Source organism: Triturus cristatus, chromosome 12, assembly GCF_964204655.1.
Source record: "Triturus cristatus chromosome 12, aTriCri1.1, whole genome shotgun sequence".
In the NCBI taxonomy this organism is placed as follows: Eukaryota; Metazoa; Chordata; class Amphibia; order Caudata; family Salamandridae; genus Triturus; species Triturus cristatus.
The window spans coordinates 496,906,852-496,919,320 of record NC_140595.1 but is presented as its reverse complement, the minus strand read 5'-3'; the positions used below and the strand labels follow the sequence as shown (position 1 = coordinate 496,919,320).

The following is a 12,469-nucleotide window of genomic DNA, read 5'->3' as shown; positions in this document are numbered from 1 at the left end:
GAATAGCTAATAGCCTGGTTTTTTTGGTGCTCAATTTAGAGCAGAAATGTTTGGTAACAACATGGCATACATGGAGTCCTGGAGAATCTTTTTCCAAATCCTTAAAAGAGCAGAAGGAATGCGGTAGACTGGAGTGGAAGGAAGAAAACAGGACTAGAAAAACAATTCTATTTGGTGAGGCTAACTTAAATGAGGTAGAGCTGCATGCATATTAATTTAAAGAAGGTGCAATAAGATCAATCCTGTAAAAATGAACATGCATAAGACAGTTATTGAGCACCTGAGATGCAGACATTTCCAAGCCGGCTTCACATCAATGTCCAATACAATTCTTCAAATCAAACCTTAAAATTACCAAGACAATAAGATGTGCTGTGACAACTATAGCCGACGCATACTGAGCACCATTACTTTGAATTATGAAGGGGCAGTACAGACATTACAAGTAAAAACGAACATAGACTACAGAAAACGTTTAAAATAATTTATCATACTTCAATAAAACTTTAGCTGTTAGCCCAATATTTTATTGCTGGGTTAATCAAGGTGAGTGGGTGAAGAGGTGCACAGAAGAAGACCTCTTCCTTTCTAGAATTTGGGAAGAACAGAAGCATGACATAGTGCAAGAGGTAAAATACATCAAATGCCAATGGATCTTTAAATGGTGAGGGAGAGAGATCTCAAAATATGTCCTTAATACTCATGGTTCCACTGGTCTACAACACAAGCAAAACCAAAGGCAAGCTGTGTAACGGTTCATTAGCACTGCTGCAGTAAATGTGAAATCTTCCATCCTTCAATAAGTTCTCTTCTGACCCAGTCTTTCATGCCAGATCTTACACAGTATTACCATGAAACAAGAAATGGCTCAATAAACTTTAATTCAAGTTTAAAAGGCACACAACTAGTAAACAATTAGCCAGCATCAAAAATTCAAGGACCGCACAACGCAAAAGACACTCACTATGTACATATATTTTACATTGCCAATAAGCTGAATAGGTTTTTAAATGTTTTGTAATTTAATCAAAAATTAAAAATGTTAACAATGCACTTTAAAACTTAAAGCATCAGCATTTTTTCATGTCATGGTTTATGCAATGTATGATTAGAGCAAACAATATTTTTCAGAATGCAAAAATGCTTCTTAATAAATAATTCAACCACAGAGCTGAATACATAATTTTATAAACTGCATTAATTAAATGCAACATAAAACGGCTTTCTAGTACAGTAGAAATGTGCATCCAGAGTCTTGTTCCCCTCTTTGGCGAACATAGTTCACTTGTACAGGCTCATAGTTGGGCTCTGATACATACACATGTATGCATCACAGAGGAGTCTCCGCGCAAAGCCTTGAATATTTCGAGGGTCTAGTGCATGAAGTTCGTCTGGAGACATTCGCAGGTATTCTCCGACTTCTGGACAAGGGGTGACCTGAGGGATGTTAAACCCATTCTGACCTCCTGGTAGGAACAAATATACAATTTAGTTTTTAGTTTTTCATACTTTACAAGTTCATCCATATCAGACAATGATATGAAAACATATACCAAATGGTCTATTCAAGCACCACATTAAATGAGAAATCTTTGTCAGTCCTCAATCAACTCTTGACATCATCATGCATCCTGAAGGAACTTCATATACTAATGTGACCAGAAATTCCCCCTATATGGTAAAGTAGGTGCACCCCTGCCCTGATTAATCCAACTACAAGTTAATCTGGTACCGTGACTTTATTTTGGCATTGGTACATGCAAATTATTGTTTGCATGCTGCAGGCCCTGAACCACAACTGCCACAGAGACCTAGAGACTGCTCATAGGTCATGGAGGAATACTAAAGTATACCTTTGGGTGAGCACAAGGTCCGTCTATGCTACGGACCCTTCTGTGAGTGGTCATGGCAGTGTATGTGTTTTTAGCGGTCAGTAGCTGAACAGGCTTTTTATCTGCTCAGGGATGGGAGCGAGATGCCTACAGGCCCGTTCAATAAAATTTCCACTAACTTATCATGGCCAAATCTCATGCAAGACTTACCTGTGTGACTGTCAAGGGAGCGTGCATGTATGGTGTGTAGCAGCAGGACTTCATATGGTTTGCGAGTGTGCATGTATGCTATTATCAGTGAGATGAATTTTGAATTGCCCCTGGTTTGAAATGGCACAAGATAGATGAAGTGAACCAGTTGATCTGCGGAAACTGACGTCGGGACTTCGGTTAAGCAGCGCCGAGGACGGAGTGCATGGCCTGATTCTCGAACTGTAAACGGGCCTATTTCAGTTGGTGGCCCGGATCTCCTGCATTGGTCGCCTGGCCTTCCTCCGGGTGCTGGAGGGTGCTGACCTTGGTGGTCGCTGATGACGGCGGCGAGAGTGGACGGCGACAAGCTGAAACCCAAGTCTACCCGGAGGGGAGCTTATACCCAGGCCAACAACATGGACCGCTATGCGCAGTCAAAGGGATCCCCTAGTGGATCACATAAATCGCCTGAGCGGCCCAAGGAGGCCTCGGGCGCATCGTCCGAATTGACTCTGCTGGATGTTATGGGGGCCATTGAGGAGATGAAGGCGACTGTGAACCAGCAATCTGATACCCTGGCTAATAAATTGGACTCAGTGTTGATTGATGTGAATTTGGTCAGAGCGGACCTGTCCAAAACAAATGACCGGGTCGACTCATTGACTCAAGCGGCGTCGAGCCTAACTGTGGATGTGGCCGCTTTGCAGACGGAGGTACGGAGGTTGCGGCTCGCCAGTGACCTGACTGATCGTCGCCTTGAGGATTCCGAAAGCAGGGCCAGGCGGAATAATGTCCGTATTATTGGGGTGCCCGAACGATCGGAGGAGTCTGCTGCGGATGTTTTTGTGGAGGATCTAGTGGTGACTCATCTAGCACCCAAGGGACTGAGCAAGTTTTTCGCTGTGGAACGGGCCCACAGGATTCCGGGTGTTGCGCCCAAGGTGGGTGCTCCCCCGCGGCCTATCATTGCCCGACTTTTTAATTTTCGGGATAGAGATGCTATCCTTCAAGCATCGAGGGTGGCTGGGCCATTAAAGTTTGAGAACTCTAATGTTAGCTTCTACCCAGACTTCACGCAAGCGGTTCAAAAGCAACGGCTGGGATTTTTGGCCATCAAACTGCGCTTGAGGGACATGGAGCTGAAATATGCGATGCTATTCCCGGCTAGGCTGCGGGTTGAGTTAGAGGGTCGCTCGCATATCTTCGACCGGCCGGAGGCGGTTGGAGATTGGCTGGATGCCCTACCTAGGGGTCGAGGTCGGGAAGGTCGGATGGCGGAAAGCGGAGAGTGCTCGGCGGAGTAGGAATAGAACTGGGATCCTGGCTATGGACCGGACTGGTAACGTTTTGCACCTGTGGCTGCACTGGACTCCAGTTTGTAACACTTTGCCCTTTGGTATTTGGAGGTTGCGGGGGGCTTGCTGGGGCCCTTTCCTCCTTCTGGGGTTTTTCTTGTCTTCTTTGTAGTGAGTTTCATATTGGGGCGACAGGCACACTGCACGTTGGGGGGGCTGTTTGGGCTCACGCAGGGGTGCAGGGAGGGTGTGTGTGTGACGGACCCCGGTGATATTGTTGATTGCTTTGCGGAGTATTTTCACGGGGTTTACTCTCCGGTCTCTGAGCGATCGGAGGAAGACTCTCGCCTGCTGCTTAAAGACATTGCTTTGCCGTCTCTATCTGATGAGGATAAATTATTGATGGACGCGGCCCCGTCGCCGGATGAGATTGCTTTGGCCATTCGCTCTATTGCTTCTGGCAAGGCCATGGGTCCTAATGGCCTTCCCATCGAATTATATAAGTTGCGCCCAGATAAGATTGCGCCGTATCTCCGGGACATGTTCCTTGAGGCACGGGCGGCGGGCTCCCTCCCCCCTGACCAACGTCTTGCTACTATTGTTGTTATCCATAAGGAAGGGAAGCCGCGGGATCGGTGTACGTACTTCTTACAGGCCTATCTCTTTGTTGAACGCGGAGCCCAAAATCCTTGCCAAGGTACTGGCCAATCGCCTGATCCGGGTCGTGGGCGACCTGATTCATCAGGATCAATCCGGTTTTATACCCCATCGCAATACCGCTTTGAACCTGCGGCGACTGCATGGCGGCCTCGCTAGAGCGCCATTCATGCGTGAGCCGGCCATTTTGGCGTCCCTGGACGCTACCATGGCGTTTGACACCTTGGAATGGCCATATATTTGGGCAGCATTGGCGAAGTTTGGGTTCGGCCCGGGGTTCATCGGTTGGGTGAAATTGCTTTATGATAACCCACTGGCACAGGTGGTGGTCAACGGACGGGTGTCGGCTCCTTTTGTTTTGGGTAGGGGCACGCGACAGGGATGTCCGTTGTCGCCTCTTCTCTTTGCGCTTTGTTTGGAGCCCCTTGCGGAGTGGCTGCGGTGGCACCCTTCGATGCGTGGCCTTAGATGGACGCCGGAGTACGAGGATCGTGTCTCCCTATATGCGGACGATATCCTCTTGTATCTTGCATCTCCGCGCAAATCGCTCATTGTATTGGTGGATGTGTTGAGCTCCTTTGGTCGCAACTCCGGATTGGTCATTAACTGGGCTAAGTCTTGTGTGTACGTTCTCTCCGGGGAGGCCCCCCCCCTTCCGCGGGGGTGCCATATGCAGGTTGCGCAGTCGGGGTTTAAGTATTTGGGCATCTTTATAACCCTAGACCCGGTGGCCCGGTATGAGCGGAATCTTCTCCCCCCCCTTCAGCGCCTAAGGGCGGATGTGGCGGGTTGGCGGCGGCTGCCGCTCTCGCCGCTCGGCGTTGTTCAAAATGATGTCGCTGCCACGCTTTTTGTACGCCCTACAGAACACTGTGGACGTAGTGCCGGCCCGCTATTTTCGGGAGGTGGAGTGTCTTCAGCGTCGATTGTTTTGGGATGGGCGGCCGCGGATCGCTCTTGCCAAACTAACCCTACCGTGGTACGATGGGGGGGTCGCTCTCGCTGATATTAAACGATATTATTGGGCCTCCCAGTTGGCTGCTGTCAATCACGGGATGTATGGGCCTGCTTTGAACCCGGCTTTTGAGATGGACAAATTGTTATTGCCAAGCGGGGATTATACTCGAGCACTATACTCGGGGTCCCTTGATGCGCGATTGACAGGCCCGACGCGGGTCGCGGTGCAGGTGTGGCATGCAGCCAATGCGGCGATGGGGTGGAGGGATCGCTTGACTCGGGCAACGCCTTTGTACGCTTCCCGACGTTTGGGTTATCTGTGGACTACGAAAGGCTTTGAGAAATGGGATATGATTGGTATCAGCAAGGTAGGGGATCTCTGGACGAAAGGGAAATTTAAGACGTTCGACATGCTGAAAACCGAATATCAGTTGAACAATAGGGAATACTTTTGGTACGCTCAGGTTCATCACGCCTTGTGTTCCGTATTCCCAGACGTTGCGGCTATTCCGGAGTCCTCCCCGTTGGAAGATAGAGTATTGGACGGCTATGTGCCGGATAGCACCATTTCGCTGATTTATAAGAAGCTTATCAATGATCGAATGGGTTTGCTGACCTCATTGCGGGAGACATGGATTGCCGACGGTTTGGAACTTGACGACGAGGATTGGGTGTCAGCGGTGGCCTCCCCGAAAGAGGTGGCTATCCCGGCCCGTTTGCGTTTCGTCCAGCTTAAGATACTTCATAGAGTGTACGTCACGGGGCCTGGTTTGATGCGTATGGGGTATTCGGTGGATGGTCTGTGTAAGCGAGGCTGTGGACTACTGGGGACTTTCCTCCATATCCTGTGGGAGTGTCCGGAGGTGACTCGGTTTTGGTGTAGAGTGCATGCAGTGTTAGAAGAAGTCACGCATGTTGCCTTGTTGCCGGAGGCAAGGAGATGTTTGCTGAATGTCTGGGAGCCGACTGATTACAATGTGATGCAGACGCAGTGGGTGACTCTGGGCTATATGGTAGCGAAGCGTGACATTGCACAACTGTGGGGCTCCCAGAGGCCACCAACGGTCTCAGCGTGGAAGGAACACATGGACTGGTGTATGTTCAGAGAGAAAACGGTGTATGTGGCGAGAGGAAAGCCTGGGAAGTGGATTAAGGTGTGGGGTCCCTGGAACTCCTATCGTGGAGGTATTTGTGCCCCGCCCCAGACGCGAGAGATGGATGCTGCTCTGTCTCCCTAGTCCGCGCATTCCTCTATGCTCCTGCGACACGTGCATTTGGTTCCTTCTTCCTGCCCCCCCCCCCCCCCCCCCCCTATCTCCCTGGGTTTGTTTACCCCTTCGATACGGGGAGCACATGTTACTACTATTGACCTCCTCTGCCTTGTGTGTGTGATGTTTTTGTTTTCTTTAAAAATATGAAACCTTTCTTTGCTGGTCTATGGACTGCGGCTGGCTGCGTTGATTAGCACTCCAGTAGCTCTCTTATTGCTTCACCGATGTGGTTGTTAAGATGTGTCTATGCTTATAGTGTGCATTAGCGGCCGGCCTGTTGGTTGTAGGCCCATACTTGTATGTCTCTGAAACTGTAATAAAGGTTTTTCAAAAAACAAAAAAAACAAAAAAAAAAAACATAGGTGGGAGGGATAACTTATCAAACATTGCTACCTCAATACAAGAATTGAATAGTCATTTACTACGGGTTGACCTACATGTCACAGAACGATAGGAAGCTGTTCTGCTGCAACATATTGAGCGTGCACCAGAGCATTTATTGAAATTTCTTCCATGCCTTCATTCTATAGAGAACCATGTAAAACCCATAGTAAATCCTGCAGAATTGCTATGTACCAAATCAGTTTCTGATGTGACTAAAATACTTATTTTTCTAAAACGTATTGTGCTGGACATATTATAGCACCTGCTCTGTGAGTGTATGACTTTGGAATCTCTACACGCCAGACTACCACCCAAAGATGCCTTGGACTTCTCATCCTTGCTACTCTGAGAGTAAAGTGTGGAAACTTAGGATGCACTTGGCTCAGACAGCAGTCACACCCCAGGACATCGGTGGAAAATTATGTATATGCATACATTTTGAACTTTAATTTCTCAAACACTACGAATGGATTTACACTAAATTACACGAAGTATGCTTTCTGGATCAAGATCTAGATTTCTGTTACATTTGGTGTAAATCCCTTCACTTGACTGTTCAAAAACCATATGCGAAATTACATGGATAAAACTTATTTTGGGACCCTCCAGTTTTCTCGGCCCCCGCTTGGCGGACTACCTGAAACTATCCAAGAAGAAGCTGAGTTGGAGTAACCTTTTTTGTGGAAAGTCCTGTGAAGATTCGACAAACTGCAGTAATAAGCGAATCAAAAAAAAACATTTCCTATGGAAACCCCAGTCCTAATTCTATACAGTGGCGACTGCCCAGGTGTAATATATATGTACAGCAACCTGAACAATAAATTGCACCCCCGCCAAGGTTGGTTTGGGCTAACAATTAGGCTCGGGCACTCCCAAAAACATGGGCCACATTCCCAACACGCTATTATTTTTGTTGTAGTATTATAAAGTCTGTACTCGGTCCAAAGGCATTGGAGCAAATACCATGAGCACCAGCTACATTGCAATGATCTTGTGCAATTCAAAAGATTCATTTTTATTTTAGTTAGGGAGATTACATGATTTGCCCAGAATCACTGCCCCAGTTAAAATGTCAGCAGCTTTAAGACCTTAACGCTACATTCTGGGTTTTATTTCTGGAAAAGTTGACCTCACAGCTCACCAAGGTTTAAAAGACACTGGGACTGAGGTGGCAACACCTGGCCCCTAGCAAGGCCACTTCTCTTACTCCCCCTCCCCCCCTCCCCCACTCCCCCCCCAGGGTATGACCTGGCAGGGGAGGGGGTCGTGAAAAGCACATGGCTGCTACTTCACCAGGAAGGCTTAGGTGATAATGGCCCCCCTGCGAGGCACCTGTATACTACCACCCTCCACATGCCCACTATGGCCTCAAAGTGATGGACCGGCTGGGAGATGACACTGCTTCTGGGCTGGGCCGGCCACACAAGGCTGAGGGCTGAGATGAGAATGCCATAATGGCCAGAACAACATCTGGCCACCAGCCTCAGTTTGACAGTAAGGCAGGGGAGTGCCCATGATACTGGCAACGAATTACAGTGGTCTGTGGGGACCAGGCAAGACAGTACGTCTCTGTGAGCCAGATTATAGAGGCTCTAAACAACGGCCAACAGGTGACTCTGAGGCACCGCCCTATCGCCCAATGCATGACTGCCTGCCTTCCCAATCTGACCCTGACCCTCGCCTGACTGCGGCAAGGACCTAAGCCAGTCCGCCTGCACAAGCAGTCCAGAAGATCGAGGCAAAACCTTGGCAAGCACACAAATACCTGTGCATCAAGGCCCAGCTGTGAACCAGTTTTAATCATATGCTAGCCCATCTGCAACTATGCTGACTGCACTTGACCTTTGACCATGCAGCGGGCTCCAAATTCAGGACCTGACCTGCAGCCGAGCCTTGTACCAGCCCTGATCTATGGTTGTACATTGCAGGCTCTGTACATGGTCACTGAATGTGTATAGTCACACAGAGTTTTCTTTTCTAAATTTCTTTTTTTTCCAGGGTTCACAATTTTCTTTGCTTTTATATGTAACAAGAATTTGCAAACCTGATTTTGGGTATGTAATCCCTGTGATAAAACCATTGGCTTTTCGATTTTGGTGATCGTATTTTCCCCTGTGGGGCCCCCCACCACTCAAATTCTCCTTGGGCTCCCCTTTCCTAATCATGCCCTTCCGCACGTCTTTTGGGGGAGCACACCTTTCCTCTGGGGTTTGGCGTCCTGTAATGCCTGCCTCAACAAAGTTTTTAAGGTGTTGCTAGCCAGAAGACAAATTATATTAAACAAATTAACCCTTTGAAGCCGCATGACTCTTGCAGCGACACCTTCATCCGAAAAACTATTGAACGTTTTAAAGACAAGTTACTTACATTTGGTAACGCATTATCTGGTAGAGGCAATATCTAGCTGAGGATTCCTTACCCTTGAATCCCCAAGGCATCAAGCTGGGTCCGGAAACGTTTGCGTGACCAGTACCCCTTGCTTGCGCTGTTGGGTGCCTCCATTCGGGTCGCGTGATGTCTTTAGCGTCAGTGATGACGTTGTGGTCACCTATATAGGCACCACCCAGGGTGATGACGTTGTGGTCACCTATATAGGCGCCACCCAGACTCACGGATGCCAGTACTTTTCACTTTCTCACGCCAGTAGCGGAGAGCCATGAAGTGAATTACTTAATTGTGGGCCCTGAAAAAGGCAAACCTCCCCCTAACCAATTGGTCCACAGAGCGGGGAGGCATGGTTGAGCCTGTAAGGAAATCTGCAGCTACATATTGTCTCTACCAGATAATGCATTAGCAAAGGTAAGTAACTTGTTCACCTGATAGAGACTTCCATCTGCAGATTCCTTACCTTTGAATCGATACCCAAGTCATACCATCCTGGTGGTGGGCTGCGGACAAATTGACTATGCTAGGAAGTCCTATAGGACAGACTGGGCAAAATGCTCAGCCAGGCAGTAGTGTTTGGCAAACGTATGCAAAGATGCCCATGTTGCAGCCTAGCAGATGTCCACGACTGGGACACCCAGAGTCAACGCCATGGTTGCAGCCTTCCCCTTAGTGGAATGTGCTCTTAATCCCTCCGGGGGCTGCTTCTTAGCCAGGTCATAGCATATCTTAATGCAGAGAACGATCCAGCAGGAAATGGTCAGTTTCTGCACTGCCCAACTTTTCTTAGCTTCCACGTACCCTAAAAACAGAAGGTCATCCACCTGGAACTCGTGTGCGGTCGAGGTAGAACGACAACGCTTTTTTTTTTAGGTCCAGATGGTGTTGACGCTCCTCTTCCTTAGAGGGATGAGGGGAGAAAAAAGGTGGGCAGCGTGACTGACTCAGATGAAATGGCATCGCCACCTTCGGCAAGAATGCGAGGCACCACTTTATCTGCAAAGAGCATCAAGTAGGGAGGCTTGGATGACAATGCCTGCAACTCACTCACTCTATGGGCACTAAAAAAGCTGTAGGAGGCGACAATTATGCAACGGCTTGGAAGGAGCACACATGAGAAATGTGAGGACCAAATTAAGGTCCCACTGAGGCATGACAAAAGGCATAGGTGGAAAAATATGCACAAGCCCTTTTCACAATCTTTGTACAACAGGAGATTTAAACATAGAAAGTTGGTCTGGCAGCCGAAAGAAAGTGACAGAGCAGAAAAATATCCCTTGAGGGTGCCCAACGCAGAGCCCAGCTGGGCAAGGGTAAGAATATAAAGCTGGATAGTAGATAAAGAGGCAGAAAGAGGGTCAATAGACCTTTCTGTACAATGGTTTACAAACTTTTGCCAACGCCAAGGTAAACTCACATACTTCAGGAGGAAGGTCAAAAGCTATCAACTGTTGCAGCTCAATCTCCACGCATGGAGGCGGAGAGTTGACAGGTTCGGGTAGAGGACCATTAACTGCTGCTGCGACAGAAGATCCTCCTGAAGGGGCAGCCTGATCAGAGGATCGATGCTAATTTTTAGAAGCTCTGGATGCCAGACTATCCTTGCCTAGTTCAGAGCCCCAAGAATGACTTGGGCCTGGTCGTTCTTGATCTTCTTGAGAACCCTGAGCAGAAGTGGTATGGGCGGAAAGGCATACAGCAGGCCTAAGTTCTACTTGTGAAAAAAAAGCATTGCCGAGCGATAGCCGCCTAGGAAACTCCAGCGTGAAAAACTGCTGACATTGTGCATTCTCTTTGGAGGCGAACAGATCTAACCAAGTCTCTCCCAAATGCTGAAAGAGACCTTGCGCCACCTCCGACTGGAGACGCCATTCGTGATCCGCTAGGCGTCGATGGCTGAGTTTGTCGCCATGGCGTTCAGAGAACCTGCCGGGTGCTGAACCACCAGAGTTATGACCTGTTGTGCCAGACATGTCAAGAGACACAGAGCCTCTTGACAAAGGTCCATGACCGCACCCCACCCTGGCTGTTGCAGTACCACATGGTGATGGTGTTGCCCGTGAAGACCTGCACTATCTTCCCCTTGACAGAGGAAAGAAATGCTTTCAATGCCAACCGGATCGCTCAAAGCTCCAACAAACTGATGTGGAGCCCTGACTGCCGGGGACTAGTGTCCCCTGATCTCTACCTCTTCCAGATGGCTGCCCCATCTCAGGAGTGATGCATCTGTTACCACTGTGTGATCTGGTTAGGGAAGGGAGAGGGGTCTGCTTCTGACGCAATCACAGTTTATTAACCACCACTGCAGGTCCTCTGCAGCTCCTCCTGAGATCTGGACCATGTCGGAGAGATTCCCCTGATTCAGGGCCCACTGGATTTCAGGTCCCACTGAGAGGCCCGCATACGCCATCTGGCATGTTTTACCACCAGGGTGCAGGAGGCCAAGAAGCCCAGCAGCGTCATTGTCTCACCAAATCCAGGACAGAGGCTGAAACATTAGTTTCCTAACCTGAATACCCTGGACTCGCTACTCGGGAGGATAAAGCCTGAAACTGCAGTGTGTCCGGAATGGCTGCGATGAAAGAGAGGCTCTGGGAAGGAGTCAGGTGTGACTTCTACACGTTTATAGAGAACACCAGCGAATGCAGGAGGTCGCCGTAGTCTGGAGGTGGGAGACGGCAGCCTGGGGTGAACACCTTAAAACAGCAAGTCGTCGAGGTAGGGGAAGACTGAAATCCCTAACCTGCACAGATGAGCTACAATCAATGCCATCACCTTGGTGAACACCCGAGGGGACACGGTAAGGACAAAAGGTAGCACGGTGAACTGAAAGTGCTCGTGGCCTACCTTGAACTGCAGGTCCAGCAGGATGGGGATGGGAAAATATGCATCTGCAAGTCCAACGCTACCAGTGGTGTCTTCGTGGTCTTGGGGACACAAGACCTGAGCCAATGTGAGCATCTTGAACTTCTCATTTAGAGGAAGAGATTTACTGTCCAAAGATCTAAAATGGGCCGTAATCCTTTGTTCTTCATCAGAATCAAAAAGTAACGGGAATAGCAATCACTTCCTCCTTCCTAAACTGGGACCCTCTCTAAGCCCCCTTGGGTAGGAGAGCAGTAACTTCCTCTTGGAGTAAAGTTAAATGATCCTCCACCAGCTGTTCTTGAAGTGGCGGAATAGGATGAAGAAAAGAAAGGCAAAGAAAAGGCCTCCTAAATGATCTGCAAGACCCACTTGTTGGATGTTATGGGCCTCCAGTTGGGGAGATGATGATAGATTTTCCCACCAACTGGAGTAGCGTGGTCTTGCAGAATCAGAGTAGGAGTGCTTGGAGGCTTTGGCTGTTGAGGGCTGGGTGGCAGACACTTCTGGCTTCCATTCCGAGGTTGTAATGAAATTCACCTACATTCTCGCACAACTTGGGAAGTCTATGCAGGACGGTGGCTGTGATATGGTTGGCACGGCTGGAAACCCCTTCCGTTGCCATGAAGGG

At 48.7% G+C, this 12,469-nt stretch overlaps 1 protein-coding gene across 12 annotated transcripts in view; it reads right to left on the bottom strand.

Annotated features, from left to right (window-relative positions):
- Positions 1-505: 505 nt before the first annotated feature.
- Positions 506-12,469, bottom strand: part of CYLD (CYLD lysine 63 deubiquitinase) — a 434,005-nt gene continuing 422,041 nt past the window's right edge. For all 12 annotated transcript variants that reach the window (XM_085638705.1, XM_085638699.1, XM_085638698.1 and 9 more), the window contains one exon: positions 506-1,466. In XM_085638705.1, the coding sequence (XP_085494831.1) occupies positions 1,282-1,466 (185 nt within the window). In that variant the 3' untranslated portion in view covers positions 506-1,281. The remainder of the gene's footprint in view (positions 1,467-12,469) is intronic.